Genomic DNA, 23,876 nt, shown 5'->3' with positions numbered 1-23,876 from the left:
TTACAAAATCATTGTTTATACTTGTAACCTAAGTGTAGTACTTGTATTCCCAATATTATATTGTAAATAGCAACTAAGATACTTAAGAATGTATGGTGTTTGTGTATAGTTCTATGGCTGTACCACAAATTCATGTATTCGTGAGGCTGCTATAGTTTCTTATATGTTGGTGCGTGATAGATTTTTATTAAACTTGTGGAAATCCTAGTTATTTAGCATACTTAGGTACGATTCTTGCTTCCGTTGATAAAGGATTTCCAATAACGCCTGAGGTTGTTACTAGCGTATAATAAATATCATACAGCTTCATTGTATATTTAGAATACGGGGCGTTACACACCCTAAGACCTTTTCTTTAGGTGAGATCTGTATACATCTATAGACACGAGATTAGCCCCTGCTATACTCGCCCTCAGCCTTTTTTTGCCTTTACTTGGATGATGTAAAGCAAAATAATAAGTCACAATGCTCAGTAAGTATAACAACGAATAGAGAATGTATGATCCCATATGAACAAGCCACAATAACCTAACAAAGGCAACCCAATAGGAAGGAACACTACAAGAATTTTGACTTTTAGTGGAGGCCATGACCGTCACTAAAAGCATAAAAACTTGTCACTAAAAGTTTTAGTGGCCGCCGAATTGGCCGCCACAAGCTGTCACTAAAAAGTTTGTCACAAATAGTATTAGTGGCGATTATTGGTTGGCTGTCACTAAAAATACCCCTTTAGTGGCGACTGAGTGTGACTGTCACAAAAAAAAATTTAGTGACAACCATGATCCTCTGCCACTAATGTTATTTTTTGTGACGGTCATAGCCGTCACAAGCAATCACTCTTCAGTGACTAGTGACTGTCACTTTTAATTTTCTTTTGTGAGGGCCACCGTTGTCACAAATAATGAATTTTTTGTGACGGCTTCACTGGTTGTCACATATGATAAGATTTTAGTGATAGTTTTAACCGCCACAAAATAAACATTTTTAGTGACCACTTTTTGTTGGCCGCCACAAAAAGTGATTTTTAGCTTGTTTTTCTATATTTTAAACCCTATTAATTTAATACATTGCATCCAAAATAAACATCATTTTAATCATCAAGAAACTTTAGAACACTAATTTAACAATAACAATAATTCTCCATAAAGTATGAACACGTTTTAGAGCCATTATGACCAAAATTTTAAGAGAACAGAAAACATAGCATGTATAAAGACTACACCCATCCAAACGGCAGTAGTACACTCTCTTTTATACATTGTACATTGACAGTAATATGGGTTGACAGACGGCCGGACAGTTTAATAGAGAAATCTAACATTGCATTGCTAGCTAGCTTTAATCCAGACCTGGCAAGTCGCGAGAGAGGCGATTGGAACACAACCGCTGGAAAAAGAAATAATAATAACCACCACCACTACTTTATGAATTAGGAGTAGGCAGGCAAATATTTGATATTTGATAAAGAAAAATGTCCAACCAGTTGGTGAATCAATTCTAACGAATTGACAGTAAGTATTGCACTGTATGAAATGAACAATCTCCAACCACTTCATGGCTCATTCTAGCATAGACAAATACAAGTTTCTTATGCATACATCTTGCTCAACAAGAATGTAAAGATCAAAAGTAGCAAATACATCTTGCTCAAGAGCTAGACGACGCTCAAGCAAAGCATTCTTTTTGCTCTCCAGAGTTGCTTGTACAACTGCATTTCCTTTAGCGTACAACGAAAGGAAATGGAAGGGGAAAAAACATTAAGCAATATCCAGTAAATTTAACAGAAGCATAATTTTTACCAATAAGAAAATAAAGCTCCTACCTGTTCCTCAACTTGATTTTGCAAATCAGTTTTGGTTGCCTCAAGCCTCTCAATCTCAGCCCTGTCGGTAAAAAAATTGACAGATTGAACAATTCAAAGTTAGTAAAGGTTGAATGCTTTAACATCAAACAAGTTTTTTGTATTTCATTTGCTAAAGTCATTTTAGAGCAAGCTACAAACAATCAGATTAAGATGTGCGCAATAATTATTGACTCATCACTAAATTCAAGAAAAATAGTTAAAAATAAAAAAGTACGTAGAATATGACTAGTAGTGGCATTTTATAATAATAGATCATTAGATTCAACTCATGAAGTTCATGAAAAGGTTTCTCTCAAGGACAAAATTACAAAATAGTGTATTATAGAAGCACAGCTTCAAATTTCAGCCATATCTGAGGCATACATACCACAATTTGACTAGCCTCTCTAATAATCAATTAAACAAAAATATTGGTGAGACAATTATCCTAATAATAACAACTAGACAAAATTAGTAGCAAAAACAACTTTTAATAAACACTAACTAGTTTTTCTTGCAAAGTTTAAATGGATGGATTGATGAATCACTTACTCATCTTCATAGGAAAATTCAATAGTTTCCATTGAAAGGTTCTTCCTTGCCTGAACATGCATATGAAAGTTGAAATACCAACAAATTAGAAAGTTAAATTGGGAAAAACATAATCTTCATAGTTAATAATGTGGAGAAATTGTTGTTCATTTGATTCATTGGACTCGAAATCCAAGCTAGGTCCATCAGATCTCTGTATTACACATATCTCAGAAAATGAATTCAACATGAACCATATGAATGGCACATTAACCCTAATCACGTAAAGGACTATACAGCAAAGCAATCACATAGGATAAAGAAGAAATATGTCAAAGTCGCTATGAAAATCAAAACAGAGGGCAGCAGAACTAAATTGCTAATACCAAAGCCTTTGGATAAAATATCAAAGTATTAAAATGCATGCAAATGAAGCAGATCAACAACAAACACAAAAATTAAGGGCAGCAGAACTGATACTCCACTATTAGCTTGGAAGCATTTCATATGCCAAGTAAACTACGAAAGATATGAAAACTATTTCCTGAAAATATAATGTGATGGAAAATGGAGACAGGACAAAGAATATAAAAAAAAAAGAAAGTAAAGCAAACCAAACCAAACAGCCCAAACTAATCCAATTCTCACCACAGACAATAATTGCAAACATATGCCAAGACAATGATCTTGTAAATCAACACAAAGAATAAGTTAAATCCAAAAATTAGAAATAACAATTTCCTAATACATACACAAGTACATATATAAATCCTCTAGATCACAACCATCTTCCTCATATACAATTATATACGTGAACAAATGAATTGAATTTCATTTCTCTGAAATACTAATCTTATCAAAATTAAGTACAAAAAGAACAGTAGCCTACAAGAAGATTACCGCAGACCAACCTATCATTTGGCTACTTAGAAATGATGCATGACAAGGATATACGACCATAAATGAAATAAGCAATCCAAAGAGAGATAATTTTTTGTATTAAATGTTATTAATAATAGAACTCATCGTCAGGCTCCTGAGGCAACAACGATAGGCACCAGAGGCAGAGGATGTGGAGGAGGAAAGAAAACAGGAAAAGAGGGAAATGGTGAAAGAGAGAAACTGAAAACTGATTTTTGCAAAGATTACTAAAACCCGTAAAAAGACAGCAATCTAAAAAAACTCGTTATCTCATGTAGATATATAGCAAAAAGAAAATTTAAAACAAAAAAAGAGAGAAAAAAAGAGAAGAGACAGCTACTTGAATTAATTAATATTTCCCCCTTTTTTCCTCCAAATATCCAACTCAATACTTTGAGCTGATTGATCTTGCTTTCCTCGGCAGCCATCTTCTGCTTTATCAACACTAAGCGTAGACCAAACCAAAGGCAATTCAAATCAACCATCAAAAGAAGAAGAAAAACCGAATAAAATCCTCACGACCTTGTACATCCCCAAGCCAAAACCTAAAGCAAAATTTATTCTCTAAGCACCAAAAACAAAATTTGTTCTCTATTGTAACAAAATCAGAGATATACCTGCTGGAGCCGGAGACGGAGAAGAAGATGGAGGCAAGATGTTATCGCAAAGGAGACGGAAGTAAGGTGTTGTGGCGAAGGAGACGAAGCAGGAGCTGAAGCCGGAGAAGGAGCCGAAGCTGGAAAAGGAGATGCTGCGCGCTGCACTCAGGTGATGGGGAATGAATGAGGCGGGAAAGGAGACAGAGAGGGAGATGGAGGGAAATGAAGGAGGTGGGAGAGATGAGGGAGGGAAATGAAGGGGTAATATAAAAATATATTTTGTTTATTTTTAAATTTTATTTTTTAACTTTTGTTTATATTTTGAAAGAAAAAAATAATCAAAATATATTTTTTAGTTTTTGAAAATTTTAGATATTTTTTAAACTTTTGTTTATATTTTAAAGGAAAAGAAAAATAAACAACATATCTTTTTCTTTTTTTTGTAAATTTTTTAGTTGTAAAAAATATACTTTTTAAGAATATTAAAGAAGAATGAAATAAAAGTATATTGAAATAAAAACATACTTTGTTTTTAATTATTAATTATATTTTATATTTTATAATTTAAGAATATAAAAATATACTTTTTCAGAATAAGTATATTATTAATAAACTTTTAGTGGCAGCCTTAACTGACCGTCACAAATAAGCTTGTTAGAGTGTGTTAGCCATCCTCAAACTTTTAGTGGCTGCCACGTTAGGCTGTCACAAATACTCGACCTTTAGTGGCCGTCATCTGTGGTCGTCACTAATAATGTACTTTTGGTGGCCGCCCTTACTAACCCTCACAAAAAATCTTATTTTTTTGTTAGAAATAATATACTTTTAGTGACCGCCAACTCTGGCCGTCACAAATAATAAACCTTTAGTGGCAGTCTTAACCAGCCGTCACAAATAAGGTTGTTAAAGTGTGCTCGACGTCCCCAAACTTTTAGTGCCCGCTATGTTAGGCTGCCACAAATACTTGACCTTTAGTGGCCGCCATCTATGACCGTCACTAATAATGTACTTTTGGTGGCCGCCCGTACTGACTATCACAAATAATTTTTTTTTTTTTGTTAGAAATAATCCACTTTTGGTAGTCGCCACATATGTTTGTCACAAATAATCCACTTTTAGTGGCCGCCATTTGTGGCCGTCACTAATAATATACTTTTGGTGGCTGCCTATACTGACCCTCACAAATAATCTTATTTTTTTGTTAGAAATAATCCACTTTTAGTGGCCGCCACACATGTCCATCACAAATAATCCACTTTTAGTGGCTGCCACACATGGCCGTCACAAATAATGAGCTCTTTAGTGGCCAATTTTTTCGGCCGCCACTAAACATGTTTTTTTAGTGACAAATAGTTTATGATCGCCACTAATAATTGTATTTATGACAAATATCTTTTGGTCGTCACTAAAAGTGGCTACTAAAAACTACTTTTCTTGTAGTGGAAGAAAGTAAGCCAATGAATCATGCCCATGGAATGCATATAAGAACTCATGAGTGGATATAAACATAAACAACATCATGACATTTCGTGTCCTACACCCACCAACACAACTAACACTTGGGGGACATAAAACTTACTTTTATGGCTGGGCTTGCATGCCACACAACCCTTGAGGACAATTATCTCCCACCCATGGTCATAACCACAACACAAACCACAAAGTTATTGGGGCCAGAAAGCTAATTCTTAGGGTTATGCTCATGAGTACATATACCCTTAAGGATATTATGCTCCCACCCAATGCCTAAGTCCACCCATGTAACGTCCATAAGAAAGCACATAAATAAGGACACGCTTACAAAATTTTCTTCCAAACCAAGCCCCACATACATGCAAACTTGCTAAATGCCATGCCAATGAATGCATAATCACTCCCCAAGAACATTTAAACATGTTTTAGAATTGATAAGAATAATCCAAGTTGGGACTTGAATCATCTTTAAAAGAACCAATAGAAACGATCGACAGTTGCCTCACCCGAAACAAACTTGTAACGACCCATTAGAGGGCCTAGTATTTATTCAGAATTAGTTAATTAATTGTTGAAGTAATTAATTAAGAGAATTTTTTATTTAATTTTCAATGTGGCAATTTAGAGATTTTAATTGAGAAAATAGCTTTTAAATAGCATTTAATTATTTATTTATTTTTGAAATTAAATGCAAGGACTTGAAGGTCATTTAAGAAGTTGTTATTTATTTATTTTAGTTAATAAGAGTTATTAAGAGATTAGTGATTCCATCCGTGAGAGGATTGGGATTAGAGTCTCCTGGATATACTAGGAGAAGGAGAGGGCATTAGGGCTTCCTATAGGCATATGTATATATAAACCATTAGCCTTAGTTTCTTCACACTGCTGAAAGAGAGAAAAATTGTGAAGAACAGAGGAGCCAAGAAGCAGTAGCAGATTCAAAGTCTTGCATAGGAGTCTCTTTTGGCGATTGTTAGGGTTCGATCAGAGAGTCTAAGGCAAGTATCCCATCCCTGTAATCCATTCTTACGGGATTATAGTTTAGTGATACCCTCAGTTGATTCAAGATTCTTAGTGTAATTCAGATTAATACAGTCAGTATGTATGTATATATTTTTCATGCATATACAGTGAGTTCAAGCTTTGCATAGAAGGCTCTCGGGAGATTATTGAGTCAATCAAGAAGATCATAAGGCAAGTATCCTTCCCCTATAATCCTTTCTTACAGGTCTTGATTGAGTTTGATATCAGATTTCCAGAATTGAATCAGTTCCCGTGCATGTTATATATATATATATATATTTACATGCGTACAGTGAGTTCACAGCAGGCATGCATAATTTCTTTCAGCGATTCTCATCAATATTGTTGTTGAATCATTCTCAAGTTTGTTTGGAATCAGTTGGGATTTATTTTCTCAAGTTTTCTTTCGGAATGGTGTAGTAATGTTAAGTTTGTAAATCAAGATATCATCTCTGTTCGTGAGTTATGTCTGATAAGATTCCAGTCATTCGAATGAGTCTTGTGTCATTCGAATGAGTTCCAAAGCATCCGAATAAGTTTCAGTGTTATCGTAAGCTTTTCCCTTATAATGTATCAGTCATTCGAATGAGTCTCTTGTCATTCGAATGAGTCCTTGAAGTTGCGAGTAAGCTGTTACTTTGTATAGTCTAGCATTCGAATGAGCCTTCTTGTCATTCGAATGATCCATAAATTGATTCGAATAAAGTTACTGTTGCATTCGAATGAGTCGCTTTTTGCCAGTTCAAAAGTTGGAAATTTTCAAAATTCATTCGAATGAATTTGTAAGTCATTCGAATGAGTCCCTGATCAGATCCGAATAGCCCTCTGAATATCATCTATCATTCGAATGAGCCTTCTGTCATTCGAATGAGTCTCTGTCATTCGAATGAGTTTTCTGCCATTCGAATGAGCTTGCTGAAATCCGTTTTTTTTTCATTCGAATAGGTTGCTTTTTTATTCAAATTGCTTCATTTTGCTTCCTCAATCATCCAAATAGTATCAAATGGCATCCGAATGGCTTCCAATAAATTCTTGATTCAAGTCTTAAATTTAATATAAATATTCAATTATTCAAATATTGAATTTTTATGCCAAGATATGATAAAATCCAATATGCCATGCCTATACTCAGAAATTTCAGAATATTTGAATCTCAATATAGTTGATAAAAATCATATACCATGTTTAGCAGTTAATCATGACATAATCAGCATTATTTTGTGAGATTATGTGCATACATATTTGTATGAGCATTGAGCATGACTTTATGTGGAGCACTACATATCGTGTGCCAGCATTTATATAAGCATTGCATTATGCGCGCCAGGCGGCTTGTCTGCGGGGATCCCACTAGTATCAATTCAATTATATCTCAGTTATGAGTTGCTCGCCTAATGTTGACCAGGGAGCTAGGGGCATATTTCCCAAAGTATGTGCTTACAGTTTTTATGTTTGCAGGACTCAGATCAGTCAGGTATGTATTACAGTTATGTGGGCCTACGTGCCAAAGTTGCATACCTGCATTTAGTTACAGTTATGTGCATTACATCTTATAAATGCCATCCAGTGATTATTATATCTCTCAGTACAAGTTCAGTAAGTATTTTTATCAGTATCGATATTCTTCGATTCAGCTTCAGTTATTCCTTCCAGTTTATTACTTGCTGAGCTTTGTAGCTCATCTTGTACTCTTCACCATTCCAGGTCCTAGTGGGGGAGTACCAGATGTGGGGCCTAGCAGCAGTGTCCAGTAGTGTGTGTACGTGGAGCCGCTCAAGACTAAAGATGTCTGGGAGTTGTTAGTTTATTAGTTAGTGCTTGATCAGTTTAGATTTATTTTATATTCCAGTTTAGGGATTTTCCCTTAGATGTAATTTATGGTTTTCAGTTATTGACTCAGAGTTTTATTTCAGTTGATTGAGATGTTCATTTTGGTATCAGATTTCAGTTTATCAGTCAGTTTATTTTATTATCTCCAGTAGCATCTCTTCTCGAGTAGATCTAGGAAAGGGGGTGTTACAAAACTATCAACAGCCTCGAGCCTCCAATAGATAGGCTTTGCAACTTGTTGACAGGTGGAAGAACAAAATCCCTTTCTAGACATACCAAATGCAAACCAATTGATAGAAAGCTCACACAATCAACCCCCTAACCCAAAAGCTCTATTCCGTTTAGGATTGTAGGGTAAAACTAACTCTACTTTGAAACCTAAGGGAGACCAACAAGGTTAAAGAAGAAACATAAGAGATTTACAAAGGTTTCTACATAACCTTTCACAAAGGCAAACTTTTAGGAAAACATGAGATTTTTATGCTTGAATCCATCAAAAACATTGATTAAAAGTGTTAAAGAGATAGGATAGATTAGAACTTGCCTTAAAAGGCCCTTTTTGATGATTCTAATTGAGATAATAAGCTTCCAAAAACCTTTACTTCCCACTCTCAACAAGTGAAATTGTTGATCCCTTGACATACACAATGACCACTCAAAAGGGGGGGGGGGTGAATTGAGTGATTAAAAACTTATTGAATCGATTCTTCCCTCTTAAAACTCTTGAGATTTTCTTATACACAAAATACACTTATTATAAATATATATATTATTTGGAAATGATAGCAATATAAATACACAAACAACCACAATAATCAACACAAGAAATATAGTGGTTTGGTGTCTCCAACACCTACTCCACTCTCTCAAGGTCAAACCGACACTTGAGGTTCCACTAAAACCATCATTAGGTTTCCACACAAGAACACCTAGCAAACTTGTACACCCCGAGGTTTTCCCCTTAGCTTACCTCGAAAACTAATACAACCATACAACAACAACACCTAGATTACAATAAGCTCTAGGATGCCACACCACAATCCAATATAAATAAATCAATCCTATGTCCAACACACTTACACTAAAATGGATATCAATACAAGAACAATATACAAGGTAAATGAAATAATACAAGTTACCAACAAGAAGAAAACTTTTTCTTTGCCTTGAGATTCTAATGGATAGATATTTGAAGCTTCTTGGGCCTTAGATTGCTTTGATTGAGTGCTTGAGAGCTTGGGTGTGCTTCGGAAAGATAGAAAATGGTAGAGCATTAGTCTTCTCTAAAAATCTCTTCAAGATATATATAGTGGAGTTCCCAAACAACCTGTAACGGCTCCAAAAATCCGACCATTGGAGTCTGATAGTCGACTCCGCGACACCCATAGTCGACTCTTGCTGCCGACAGTCGACTCTCGCTCAACCCACAATCGACTTCTCACAAACAATCGACTCTCATTGGCCAACAGTCGACTGGCCAAAACCCACTCTCAACTATATTGACTCTGCATAAACAAAGCTCAACTATGTCGACTGATGCACATACACAATCGACTACCATTTTGACTTACAGTCGACTGTTCCTCATCGAGAGTCAACTCTCTTTCCAAATTTTCAGAAAAATAAAGATTTGCTTTGATAATACAATACATAACATAAACTCATTACAAGATATTTATATTTCTTGGTTCATTTTGATACACAAAATATTATAATACTTAAAATATACTTTCCAACATAGGACATATCAAAATTCCATTAGGGGATTTAAATATACCAAAAATAGTTTTACTAAAATTATATTTTGTTAAACATAAAAAATACACAATAAGTTGATTGGAGCAACTTGGCTCAATAAAAACTAGCAAGAAGAGAAAAAGAAGAAGAAGATGAGGATATCTCTAGCTCCCACATCACTTTTGGATCACAAGCAAGCAAGAAAGAAAGAAAATGAGGAAACCCTACCTTATTGCTCTCTCTCGATCGGCCACCCCTACCCTTCTCTTCCTTTGTCTTTCAATTCCTTTCCCTCATGCAAGAATAGGCTATCCACACATATATATACACTCACATATCTTCTTTTTTTACTTAAATGCCCTTATTTCATAATAATTCAAATAAAAAATTTATTCACATAATAGCTTAGGCATTAGTTAAACCCCATCAAATAATATTTCATCACATACCTTGATTTGTTTTGGCTCCCACTCCCATTTAAGTCAACCTTTTGACTTTTTCACTTCCTTGCACATCACCTAAAAATATCACATATAATTCATCAAAAACTATTACTATAATAAAATAAATGTCTCATTCTAAAATATATCACTCGTACTCACTAACAGGTCGTTACATAATTGCTTTTTGTTTAGTAAAAGCTTATTGCGAGAACATTTCAACTCTCTTGAACAACGAAGACTCCCTCGAACAATTGTTCTGAGACAAACCCCAACTCTCTTGGACAACGAATCTAGCCACTTTACAATTGCTACTAGTTTCTCTTGGACAAGCCTTGTTCTTCCGTCAGATTCTGCCGACTTCTAGAGAGCTCCTCCCACAATACAAATTTTAATTATTGTATTTTAACAAGGCAACAACAACACCATACAATATGCATATGAGATTGTCTTTATATACATGTGTTGTTTCCTAATGATGGTAAATATATCCCAAGAGGGGGGTGAATTGGGATTTGTATAAATTTTTGATAATTTAAAACTTTGTTGATGGTAGAATACTAGGTTTCGAAATATAGAGGTTGTGTTTCGAAATAAGACTTTCTGTTAAGTAGGTTTCGAAACCTACTATATATGTTTCGAAATATACCTCACTGTTTTGCAAGTTTTGAAATATGAAATGTATGTTTTGAAATCTACTTCACTATTTTACTTGATTCGAAATCCTTTGACTTGTATTTCAAACTAATGATCTTTGGCAAAAATGATTTACATAAGTAAGAGTATACCAAAAATGTTTGTATGTCAAATATATGTTTTATATGTGTATGTATAAACTTATGCTCAAGAAAACTATTTTAGACGTTGATAACAAAACTTATGAAAGCATGTGCAATAGGCAATAATGATAAGAGAAAGTTAAAGAACACTTGCACACAAGATGTACAGTAGTTTGGCACTCCATCTAGTCCACCTTCAAGCTTACCCACTTGAAGGATTTTCAATCCCAATCACTTTCTACTAGTGTTCACCACAACAAGGGTTTTACCACGGTTCACCCTATAACCTTAAAAAGTGAATTTTTACTAGCTTAAGTCAAACCTAGCACCAAATGAGTTTTTACAGGCTTAACTCAAACCTTACACCAAGTGAGTTTTTACAGGCTTTACTCAAACCTTACAATAAGTGAGTTTTAGGCTCAACTCAAACCTTACATCAATTAAGATAAATAGAGTTTTATCTTATTACAACCCAATGAGCAATAAATGCCTTATCGGAGGATGTACAAACCTTTGTACCGGCTTAAGATGAGGAGAGCTAGAGAGGATGTAACTTCTTGCTTTAGCTTGCTTCTCCTTCTCACTTTCAATGCACAAGAATAAGATGTGTGTAGATCTTCTTGAAAGCTCAATCAAACATTTTAATCACCTCTTGTGCTTGAGTGTGTGTCTCTAGTGTGTGCTCACTTGTTCTTACTTGATCAATCTCAATCGATCACTTCTTATCTTCAAATACCTGCTATTTATACTAAAAGATAGAAATCCGATCGTTTATAGCCGTTAGAGACAAGATAGAAAAGTAGGTTTCGAAACATACATAATAGGTTTTGAAACATCACAGAAATACACTAAGGTTTTGAAATATACTCATCATGTTTCGAAACATACAACATTTCCAGCTGTACTTGCACTTAGAGACTACAATGAGTAGGAAACATAATATATTTCCCACTAACATATAATAATGGTCTTCACTTCAAATTTGAATTTGAATTTTTGCAAATCATGGAGAATGCATTAAAAAAATGTTTTGAGAAGATTTTAGATAAAAATTAAAATGCAAAGCAAAAGCATTTCGATTTTGAATAATCTACTAACAAAATGTCAGAGGTTTCGAAACATAGAATGGAGATTTCGAAACATTAAAAACTTGATTCAAAACATATGCATCTCGGATTTTTAAAATACTCTGCTTGACAGATACATAGATTTCGAAACATACTATCATGGGTTTCGAAACATATTGCTTAAACTCAAATAGGTTTCGAAACATGGTATATATATATGTGTGTGTGTTTCAAAACATACCTCTCTGAAAATGAGGTTTCGAAACATGACATATAGGTTTCGAAACATAGTTCAAAACCTGAAACAAATACTAATACGTAGATGTTTCGAAATAATATACACAGAAATCATTGAAAACTTTTTCAAAGGGGTTTCGAAACATGTATAGAAACATGACAGAGTTTCAAAATGATTTGCTTGAAAACACAATTCACAGCATGTATACATTCCACAGTAAATGTCCACATTTTCTTTTATTTATATTTTACTTTTTATTTATTTTAATACATAAATGTAAATAACAAAGTATCCCTTATTTGGATTTAATAAAAATATCTAGAAAATCAAAATCCAAAATAATAAGAAAGTAGATTTTGGGTTTTAGTACAAACTCAAGATTTTGTAATTTTACCACCTCCAAAATATATATTTTTTATTTAATAAAAAATTTATTAAAAATTATTTTAGCATTAATGGATATTAGATATCAAAATAACGGGAGATAGTTTTTCAAAATGAACATATTTTCAAAAATATGTTCTAGTTGGTCTTTTGCCTTAGAATATTTTGACCAACGATTTCAAAATTAGTTTTGAAAATCACTTTAGTAGATTTTTTTAAATCATAACACTTGATTTTGCAAATCTTCATATGAAACTATATTTTGGTTTTCATTTGAACAAAATAATACTTGATATTGAAATTGATATATGTTGAAAATCATAGCCTTAACTCATAACTTAGGGATTAAGCCAATATATATTTTTCATCATTAAAACTAATATACAAAAAGATGCAACAACAACATGAATTATAGCCATTAGTAAATCATGTTTGTACTTGAATTAATTCCTCAATTTGGATTTTGGTGTGTTAGAAAACTAAAATCAAATAATTCACAAAATAAAATCAATTTTACATAGTTTACAAAGCAAAAATTGAATCGGTTAGATTGAGTTATTTGTATAAAAAGGAGATCACAAATGAAAATAGTTTATTTTCACTACTCATGTTTGCATAAAGTGGTTGGGAGAGTAGCCATCTTATCTATATATGAATCCACGTCTCCATCTATCTCTGTCTCTCTCTATATATATATATATCTGTCATTTAATTAATTAATGTTAATGATCCCGTACGTACGTCCCTTTTCATCTGCTTAACATAACATGCCTACCAACTTGCAAAAGGGTTGGCCGGCCAATGAGCTGCCTGCCTGCTCATGAGTTTGAACTGTCATGTTTTTACAGCCGCACCATCTGCTTCATGCCTTGCCTTCCCATGAAGCAACCATACATACATATATATATATATATATTTATATTCGTACATGTTGTGGGTGGGTTTTCTTATAAAAATCAAACCTTAATTAATTAACGATATATGTTGCATTAATTCATTATCACGTTCAAGCATTAATTAAAGAGGATTTGTTTTTTTTTTCTTAAACATTAACATGGAAATTGATAATTTATTTACTTAATTATCATATTGAGTTAGATGGTACTCTTAAGATGATCGTTCTTGTACGATTTTTGGTGTTCGTGTATTTGATTATGTCAGAGGAAATAAATCATGAGTAGAGTTTTGAACCCTTATGTAGATGGATAATTAAACTCGTAATCCACTAAATTGAGATCAACGTATTAATCACCCGATCAAGTGAGCTATATGTTAAGGGGAGTTGGACAGTATTCTTTTAACTATTATATATATGGAAGTGCCAAGCATAATATATATATATATAGTACATTGAAGTGCTTATTATGATGCCACGGAATTGATGATCCCATAAATATAAGCTCTAGTGTTAATCTCAGTTAGATGGTGATGTAACAATATGTTCCACAAGAGAAATTATTGAGAAGATGAATGGGTATGTAATTAGTTGTGGACTGAACCAAAAGGGTTCTTGTCGGCACTAAGTTAAACCACCAAATATATATATATATATATATATATATTAGTAATTAATGTAGTTGGAGATGAATGAGTTTAAGTTATGTCAATAGCACAAAGTTGAGACTTCAAGATGGAAGGAAGTCATTAGTTTATCTTATCTTGATTTGGGATCACCCTCTTTGAATTAGTCTTTAAGGATACCCGAAAGGAGATGGGGCACACTGTGAAGTTGGCCTCACCTAACTATCCATTTCTAGGGCAACGTGATCCGTCACTTATTACGTTACAATGTTCCACATCTTAACTATATAACTTATTGATAATATATCAAAATTTATTGTTTAATTGATAAAACATAGTTTAATAAAATCATATCACCAATCGGTCAAATTGCATATTAACTTCCTCCTATGATGGATCTAGTCTGGGTGTAATTTTACAATGTTCTATATTCTTTTTACCGAGCAAAAAGGGAAAAAAAAGAAAGAATCGATTTGGGTCATTAATTTACTTCTGTTAATTTACTTCATTCGACACACTTGATCTTGTTTTTATATGTTTTTGACATTTTATTTTTAATTTATTTAGAGAGAAAAAAGGAAACAATCAACGACTATTTGTAAATTAATTTATTTAAGTAACGAACGTAAAAAAAGATAATAAAAAGATATTTATGAACTAGCTAGTTTGTTGCTATATATATATATATATTGGTGGAATTAGAATTTTTACAATATCAAGAAAAGAACCTTTAAGTAATTAAACTAAAGGGTAATTTATATATAGTAATGTAAAAGTTTAAAAATATCATCTCATAAGTTTGAAGTTGTCTCATACTATATGTTGCTTAGATAATTTCGTACCGTAAAAAATATGGGTTTAAGTAGAAGACCAATTATGTTACTAATAAATTACGAGATTTTTAAAGTCAATTTTCTATTTTTTTGGTTAAAAAAGAAAAGAAAAAAAGAATAGCTCAATCTAGCAATTGGAATCATGTTCCATTTTATTTGTATTCTTAAATTGTTTTTTTTTGGCTGCATTTATTAAATTGAAAATATCATCTTATTATATATATATATAAGATTTATTTAATTTTTTCCACAAGTTTAATTAGTTGAAAATTAACTAGTTTATCTTAATATAGGAAAATCAATATTTTGGCATATACAATAATTATACTATAAATTAAAAAATTATTATCTTCCTTCTTATCTTATAGCATTGGCTGTCACGAGGAACAAGATAACAAATTTTTTAATAGTATGGTACAATAGTAGAAAGGGACAAAATTGGGGTATTGTTTTGAATATTTTGTTATAAATGAATATAAAAAAAAAGATGTAAATAAATCAAAACCTTTTTCAAAGACCAATGAGAGATTACCCATCATTTCCCTTAAAGAAATAAACATATAGGAACTAAAAGAACACACATTAAGCAAGACATAGTAAACAAAAAGCTATGTACAAAAATTGTAAATTAGAAATTAGATTTTGGTACTGGAAAGTAGAAGTTAGATTTGAGGGCTTGAGACTACATATATATATATATATATATATACACACAAATTTGAGGTCAATGGATTTTGTAGGGTTGCTTGGTTGTAATGGTTAGGTTGGCAGGCTAAAATTACCCACTTTTCATGGGGGGGGGGGGGGGGGGGGTCCCTGTCAAGATATCACTTGGATGTGTTGAAACAAATTATTCAATAATAATAAAAAAAAATAATTTATCAACTTTTTGAGAAACGATTGAAGCCCGTCTCTGCTGAATCTCAATGTCTTAACAGTAACAGAAACAAAAGGATACACAAAACGAAAGGAACCAACCAAAATGATCATTAATTAATTAATATATAGAGGAAGAAAAAGAGATTGGAAAGTTTGGTGATGCCAAAATTAGAAAGGGGTGGGGGGTAAATTTGTTATTTGATTTCAAATCTCAAATTTGGAGACTGGGCAAGTCACCACCTTCCATCTTCTCCGCTTCTCTTTTCTAACACGACAGGAGTGGATAGCCAAATGCTCTCTCTCTCTCTCTCTCTACGTATATACCTTACATATATTATTACCCATTTCACATCCCTCTCTCTCTCTCTCTCTCTCTCTCTCTCCACTTGATGATAAAAACGCATCATTTCCTCCTCCTTTGCTAATTGGAACAAACGGTAAATTGGAAGAACAAACAAGCAGAGAGCAAAAGTGAGGGCCTGTCGCCCTCTGCTCTTTCTTATGTTATGCCTCCCCTCAGATCTTAGATTCTCTTCCTTTCTCTCATCTGGGTCTTCTTCTACTGTTGGTAAAATTATGCTGCTTTGCTCTACGCCACTCAATTCTGCGTTTTGATATTTTCCCCATTTTTCTAGTCAAATTCAATTCTCTTCTGGGTTTTCCAGGAATCCTTTGATCTTTTGTTGATCGCTTATTGATCTGTGAAAGATCTGATGTTTTTCTATTGATTCCAAGACTACCCATTCTCTCGCTAATCATAAAAGTCTCCAATTTTCCACTGAATTCCTTCCTGGGCTGGGTGGGGAAGGTATAGTTTTCCTTGTTTAATCTACATTATTATATCTTTATGTTGGATGCTTTGCGTGGATAATGACTAGATTCTATTTTGTCAGATAAATACAATAACTTGGGAATTGATTGATATATCCATCTGTTTCTATTCAATTGCCCATCATTCCGTAGATCTGGTTTATACTGTTTTCTTGTTGCGCACTTGGTCTTATGAAAATGGTGAATTGCTGTATCTATACATAGTTAACTTTTTCTTCTTATGCCAATTTGCATTTGGATTCTTATAATCGATGGGAATTATAAGTAGTTGGCCTAATGGTAGGTAATACACTCTGCCGTGCAGAATGGAAATGGAGCCTGGAAAACTATTCATTGGTGGGATTGCTTGGGACACAAATGAAGACCGTCTGAGAGAGTACTTCCAAACTTTTGGTGACATAGTTGAAGCTGTGATAATGAAGGATCGGAACACAGGCCGTGCTCGTGGTTTCGGGTTTGTCGTCTTTGCTGACCCTGCTGTTGCAGAGAGAGTGGTCAAGGAGAAGCACATGATAGATGGTAGAACTGTAAGTTACACATTTCAAACAACTTCTTGTGTGGAATTATTGACTTTGCTCAGAATATTGCAATAATTCTTTTGCTTACACTAGTTGAAAATTATGAGTGATGATGCCACACTAATTGAGTTTTGGAGTGCATCAGAATTAAGTCGAAAATTATGAGTGGGTGAAGTTTCCAGAGAACTGATTAACTGTTTGTTTACTTGTCATTAGGTGAAACAAAAAATTATCCATTTTATATAGATGCCAAGTGGTGAAAGCCTGCTAAGCTACTAGTAATAATTAACTGAGAACAACTCATCTGTGATGAAAACATATTGCCAAGAGAAAGCATAAGAATAATTCTGAGGAGATCAAATGAAACTATAGAGTTTTTAGTATCAAACACTATTTCTGGCAACTTCAAGTACAATTGCTGTAATTAAATAATTAATCTGAACATCAAATTTGAAGGGGATATATATGATGATAGAACATACCAAAGAGCAATATTTAGTTGGAAAATAATGGTGGCAAGTGGAATAACTTGGGTCCTCTGGGAATCAACTGGCTTGGGATGAGAATTTCTGAAAGAGCATAAGGCACACAACTAGTAAATGACTATAAATGGTGAACTGCTAATTGCATAAATATCTTTGGGAAGTATTAGCGTGGAAGGGGGAGGAATTTAAAGCAAATTCTCGTTGTAAATTTTGCTAAGGGAAGAACTTGTCTGACTAGTAACTTCATTTATGAAAATCCTGTTAGCATACGATGGGGAAGAATAATAGCAATAGATGACTTAAAACTGGTAATTTTACTTGATTTTTGAAAATCCTGTTAGCATACAATAGGGAAGAATGAAAATGACAGATGACTTAAAAACTGGTCAAAATTTTGAACTCCTGTTTTTGAAAAATTGTCATTTACATTAACTATAAAAGAAGTCTCAATCATAAATGCAATAGACTATTTTTTTTTCTTTAAATTAGCACCCAGTAGATATTCATTATCATTAGCTGGCTTTTTGTTCACAGGTTGAAGCAAAGAAAGCTGTTCCGAGGGATGATCAAAACATGATAAACAGAAACAATGGCAGCCTTCAGGTGTCACCAGGTCTTATTCGTACAAAAAAGATTTTTGTGGGAGGTTTAGCATCAACAGTCACAGAGAATGACTTCAAAAAGTATTTTGATCAGTTTGGTACAATCACGGATGTTGTGGTCATGTATGACCACATGACCCAAAGGCCTAGGGGATTTGGGTTTATCACATTTGATTCAGAAGAATCTGTAGACAAAGTGTTGCTCAAGACCTTTCATGAACTTAATGGTAAAATGGTTGAGGTTAAGCGGGCTGTCCCCAAGGAGTTATCTCCAGGGCCAAGTCGGAACCAGTTGTCCGGATATGGCTATGGCCTGAGTAGGGTTAGTAGTTTCCTGAATGCCTACACTCAGGGATATAATCCAAGCTCAGTTGGAGGATATGGAATGAGGTTGGATGGTAGATTCAATCCTGTTACAGTTGGGCGGAGTGGTTATCTTCCATTTAACTCTCCTGGTTATGGGATGGGATTAAATTTTGAGCCTGGATTAAGTCCAAGCTACAGAGGAAGCGGAAACTTCAGGTCTGCTATTGGCTATGGGCGTGGATTGAACCCTTTCCATACTAGTAGCCCAAACAGGTATAGCAGTCCTGTTGAGTATGGTGGTGGAACTGGTTCTATTTTAAGTTCAGCAACTCAGAACATGTGGGGGAATGGGACTTCTAACTATAATTCAAATTCTGCAAACTACAATGATTTTGGGGGGCCTGAAAGTGGAAATAAAGAATTTGCTGATGCTTATGGCACTATTGGAGCAATTTGGGGTTCCTCCAACATTTCTGGCCTAGTTGGAGGCATGGATCCAATGTACAGCGGTGGCAACTTAAACACGGACAATAGTTTCAGGTCACGAGTGGAGAATTACCGAAAAAACAGTGAAAGTAGTACTGTCCCAACATCATCAAGTGATGGTCTTGATGGACCTTTGGGAAACTTCTATGGAGGTGGTTCATTTTATGACAATCTTACTTGGCAGTCATCATCTCCAGAGTTGGAGAGCGCGGGTGCTTTTGGTAATGGGCATAGCAAAGTGACATCAGACATTATACCCAAAAACTCAACTGGATATATTGATGGGTATACTGTTACTAATAGAGCTAATAGAGGTATGGTGTTCTTCTTCCTTTCTGTTATTCTCTGTTCTTTGATTTTCATTTTGAAGTGTTTCTTCAGTTTCATACTTTTGGAAAAAAAGCTGAGAAAAGGGTATTCTATGTCAGTAAAACTTTGCTTATTACATGCAAATTGATTGTTTAGTCTCCTTTTCATATTGTAGAGCCATGACCATATTTACCTTAAGATCATCCAGTGGAAAACTTTGTGTACTGCGATGCCAAGATTATGTGGAGCAGTATAGTTTATTGATATTGGCACTGAATAGGGATTCCAATGCCAATGCTATATCTACTATAAATTTTATTTGTTTGAGAATGTTCTTAGAACATATGGCTTGTCTAAAAGGCTTCATCTAGTGCAACAATTGAGGATTGGAGCATACATTAGTTAATATTTTTGTTATGTGTGGTTAAAACCTAAAATATGTATAGCTTAGTTCTCTTTCATCCTCAAGAAGCTTATCCTAATTTGTTTATTTTGGGAGGGTATATGGTAAAGAAAAAGAACTGGAAACAGGGTAGATATTGGTAATAAGGTTTGAGTATTTCACTTGTTTTTTTCACGTGAAGTATGCATTCCCTTTTAGCAATTAAGTTCAAGCTACCTGACAAATAGGTCCTTGATGAAGGCAGGATGTTGGGTACTGTATGATTTATAAACTTCCACATGAAGTTTGCTTTGAAGTATTTACCATAAAATGAATGAAGAGAACCATTTTCCATGTCTTTAGTTAAGATTCGTACAAAGAAATGTACATACTAGGAATGGTTGTATTTGAGATGGATCCACTGGTATTGAGTTTGATGCATCACTTGTTACTAGACCTGAAAAAATAGGAAGAATGGAGATGGGTTGCTGTTGCATTACCAGCATTTTGTGACAACAAAAGGACTATACATATAGATACTCTTATTATTATTCTTCTAGAATGTTATACTGTATTTATTATGTGTGGTTTGGTATCATTTGCTCCAGGAATTGCTGCCTAGGATGATAATTGTATGGATTTCAGAAGTGTACCGGTGAAGGACATCAGGTGAACCATACGGACAGTGCATTCTTATACTAGTTCTGGCAAAGATTGTTCAGTTTGATAGCAAACTTAACTACAGCTGATTGGAACACCTGTTCTATAAAACTTACCTTTGAGAAAGAAGTTTAAAAGACGGTTTGGGTTTGGTGGAATCGAGCTTGGGATTTCAGTATAGGGTTTCTTTCTTAAGAATTGAGATGTAAAATCAGATTGCATGAGGTACTAAAAAACTTACTGTATCATGCATCTTTGGCGTCGGATACATAAAACGCAGAGGTTCTTTTTTCTTCTTTGTTTTTCTGTTCTTTCTGCTTTACCATCCAGCAGAGTTTGCTAGTGCCTTTGTCAAGCATGTGTGTTATTTTATTCCTTCCTTTTTCTGGGTTTTACTGTTTGCAGATTGTTTGTACTGTGTTTCTGATTTTACAGTGTGAAAACTCTCATGGGGATGCTCGTCTTTGGCCCCCCAAGAGTGAAAATGATTCATTTTTCAAACAGAGATGTTCTTTCCAAAGTTGTGCATCACTAAAGATTAATCCACAAGCCAGCCTTCAAGCTCCTTCCACACAAAAATGGAGGAGATTACCCCATTTGCATTTTGCAGTGCTTGTGTTTTCAGTATCATTCAAAATCCAGTCTTTTTTTTTTTTGCGCAACAAGAAGAAGCATCTACTTGACCCAGACAGAGCAGCCATATTATATATATTTATGAACAAGTTAATCAAATTCACATCCACAATGTGCCATGAATCAGGCAAAGTTCTCATCACAATAATACTTCAAGCTTGCACCCTATGCAATAACTAAAGCTTACAACTGTAACCACACACACACTCTCATTATTGTAGTGGAAGCCAATAAAAGCAAACTAATTATAAATAGTTAAAAGATACCTTACCTTGCCTAAACTCGCCAGGCTTGAATCCAAAGTCTTCTCATTATTTGGTTTGACAATACTGTAATACCCTCTTTCCTAGAACTGTCCGAGAAGAGGTGCTACGAGAATTAAAATAAAACTAACTGATAAATTGAAATTTGATACCATAAAAGAGTACCTCAATCAACTGAAATAAAAACTCTGAGTCAACATCAACTGAAAATCATAAATTACATCTAAGGGAAAATCTCTAAATTGAAATATAATATAAACCTAAACTGATAAAACACCAACTAATCCTAAACATCTTTTGTCTTGAGCGACTCCACGTACACACATTATAGACCATTGCTATTGGGCCCCACATCTGGTACTCTCCCGCTATGACTTGAAATGGTGAAGAGTACAAGGTAAGCTACAAAGCTCAGCAAGTAATAAGCTGGAAAGAATAACTGAAGCTGAATCGAAGAATATCGATACTGATAAGATACTAGCTGAACTTGTACTGAGTATAATCATTGACTGTTTGCATTCACAAAAATATAATGCACATAAATTGTAAACTAAATGCAAGTATGCAACTTTGGTATATGGGCCCACATAATTGTAAAAACATACCTGTCTGACCTGAATCCTCCATACATAAAAATTGTAAGCACATACTGTGGGCAATATGTCCCTAGCCCCCTGGTGGCCACCAGTTTTAGTTTTAGCTCAGTTTATGACGTGTAAGCACCTTAGGCGAATCCCACATCGTCCATGCAAAGGGGGGGAACTACGCATATAAGTGCGGAGGGTGTTCTACATAGTGAGGCGCGTTTTGGGATTAAATCTCAAAGCGACAAAATCGGGGATTGGTTGCGACCTGAACCGAACAATACGTTGTTATGTGGACTCCGACTGTTACAGAATGGTATCAGAGCCAACCCCCGAGCCTCTGAGCGCGATGGTGGGGCAAATCTCAGCGAGGACATTGAGTCTCTAAGGGGGGTGAGTGTAAGCACCTTAGGCGAATCCCACATTGGCCATGTAAAGAGGGGGAACTGGGCATATAAGTACGGAGGGTGTTCTACATAGTGACGAGCATTTTGGGATTAAATCCCAGAGCGACAAAATCGGGGATTAGTTGCGATCTGAACTAAACAATACTTGTTATGTGGACCCCAGCCGTTACACATCCGAATGAGTCAAAGGATATCTGGATGCCTCATTTCACATCTGGATTAGTCTTATAAAGCTTGTGAGTAATATCCGGATACCTCAAGTCGTATCCAAATGCGTCTAGTGCTTGTTGAGAGTAATATCCGGATGTATTGATTCATATCCGGATGAGTTCCAGTTCCTCACGATGATATTCGGATGGTTTTTCGTACATCCGGATAGCTCATATCCGGATGCCCTTTCTTCCATTCGGATAGGTCTAGTATATCCGGATGCTTCCTTTCATATCCGGATGCCTCTCTCCAAAGTTCAATTTTTCATTCGAATAATCTCTAGCTATATCCGAATGCATCAGTGAGATATCCGGATGACCATAATCATATCCGGATGTCCTAGTTTCTATCTGAATATATTCCAACATATCCGAACAACTTCTTATTTGAGCGTCAGTGTATCCAGATAAGCCTTCTTCATATCCGGATGTCTTTCATCATATCAGGATATCCTTTCTGATATTCGGATAGCTTTTCCAGAAATCTAATTGAACTTCTAGAATAGTTTAATTCAAGCTTTAATCAATATCTTCCAGTAATGAGTTTATATGCCATAATATAACAAGTTAATCAGGCCCATACCATAATTCATAATTCATAGAATCTTTGTATTCCAATATACTGAATGTCAGATTACATGGTTAGTATTTGTTATGACATGTTTAGCATTATTCAGTGAGATTACGTGCATACATTGTGGTATGACCATTTAGCATGACTTTATATGAAGCACTACATATCGTGTGCTAGCATGTATATGAGCATAGCATTGCATTATGCACGCCAGGCGGCTTGTCCACGGGAATCCCACTAGTTTCAGTTTCAATTTCAGCTCAATTTATGAGTTGCTCGCCTAGTGGCCACTAGGGGGCTAAGGGCATATTGCCCACAATATGTGCTTACAGTTTTTATCTATGCAGGATTCAGATCAGACAGGTATGTATTATCAGATTACGTAGGCCTATGAGCCAAAGTTGCATACCTGCATTTAGTTTACAGTTTATGTGCATTATATTTTTATGAATGCAAACAGACAGTGATTATACTCAGTACAAGCTCAATAAGTATTTGTCAGTATCGATATTTTTCGATTCAACTTCAA

At 34.6% G+C, this 23,876-nt stretch overlaps 1 protein-coding gene and 1 long non-coding RNA gene across 5 annotated transcripts; one reads left to right on the top strand and one right to left on the bottom strand.

The window, feature by feature from the left end:
• Positions 1-1,820: 1,820 nt before the first annotated feature.
• On the bottom strand, positions 1,821-4,106 carry LOC127795705 (uncharacterized). The gene is made up of 3 exons (XR_008021850.1): positions 3,913-4,106; positions 2,396-2,445; positions 1,821-1,883 (listed from the first exon to the last, which is right to left on the bottom strand). It is a non-coding gene; the product is annotated as an uncharacterized LOC127795705 (long non-coding RNA).
• Positions 4,107-16,349: 12,243 nt separating this feature from the next.
• LOC127795967 (heterogeneous nuclear ribonucleoprotein 1-like) lies at positions 16,350-21,081 on the top strand. 4 transcript variants are annotated; one of them, XM_052327962.1, is made up of 5 exons: positions 16,352-16,666; positions 16,764-16,906; positions 17,234-17,456; positions 18,467-19,640; positions 20,626-21,081. In XM_052327962.1, the coding sequence occupies exons 3-5, from the start codon at positions 17,235-17,237 to the stop codon at positions 20,637-20,639; spliced, it is 1,410 nt and encodes a 469-aa protein (XP_052183922.1). In that variant the 5' UTR covers positions 16,352-16,666; positions 16,764-16,906; position 17,234; the 3' UTR covers positions 20,640-21,081. The 4 variants fall into 4 exon arrangements, with proteins under 4 accessions (XP_052183923.1, XP_052183922.1, XP_052183921.1 ...); XM_052327963.1 differs by having other exon boundaries at positions 16,350-16,906; positions 17,213-17,456; XM_052327961.1 differs by having other exon boundaries at positions 16,352-16,906.
• The last annotated feature ends 2,795 nt before the right edge of the window (positions 21,082-23,876 follow it).

Source organism: Diospyros lotus, chromosome 2, assembly GCF_014633365.1.
Source record: "Diospyros lotus cultivar Yz01 chromosome 2, ASM1463336v1, whole genome shotgun sequence".
In the NCBI taxonomy this organism is placed as follows: Eukaryota; Viridiplantae; Streptophyta; class Magnoliopsida; order Ericales; family Ebenaceae; genus Diospyros; species Diospyros lotus.
Note: the sequence above shows the minus strand (reverse complement) of the source record. Positions and strands in the feature narration are given on the sequence as shown.

Excerpts from the sequence above, each read along its gene's own strand:
- LOC127795967 (XM_052327963.1), top strand. The coding sequence starts at position 17,235 with ATGGAAATGGAGCCTGGAAAACTATTCATTGGTGGGATTGCTTGGGAC. Across the intron at positions 17,457-18,466 it reads ACATGATAGATGGTAGAACT|GTTGAAGCAAAGAAAGCTGT; the intron begins GTAAGTTACACA and ends TTTTGTTCACAG.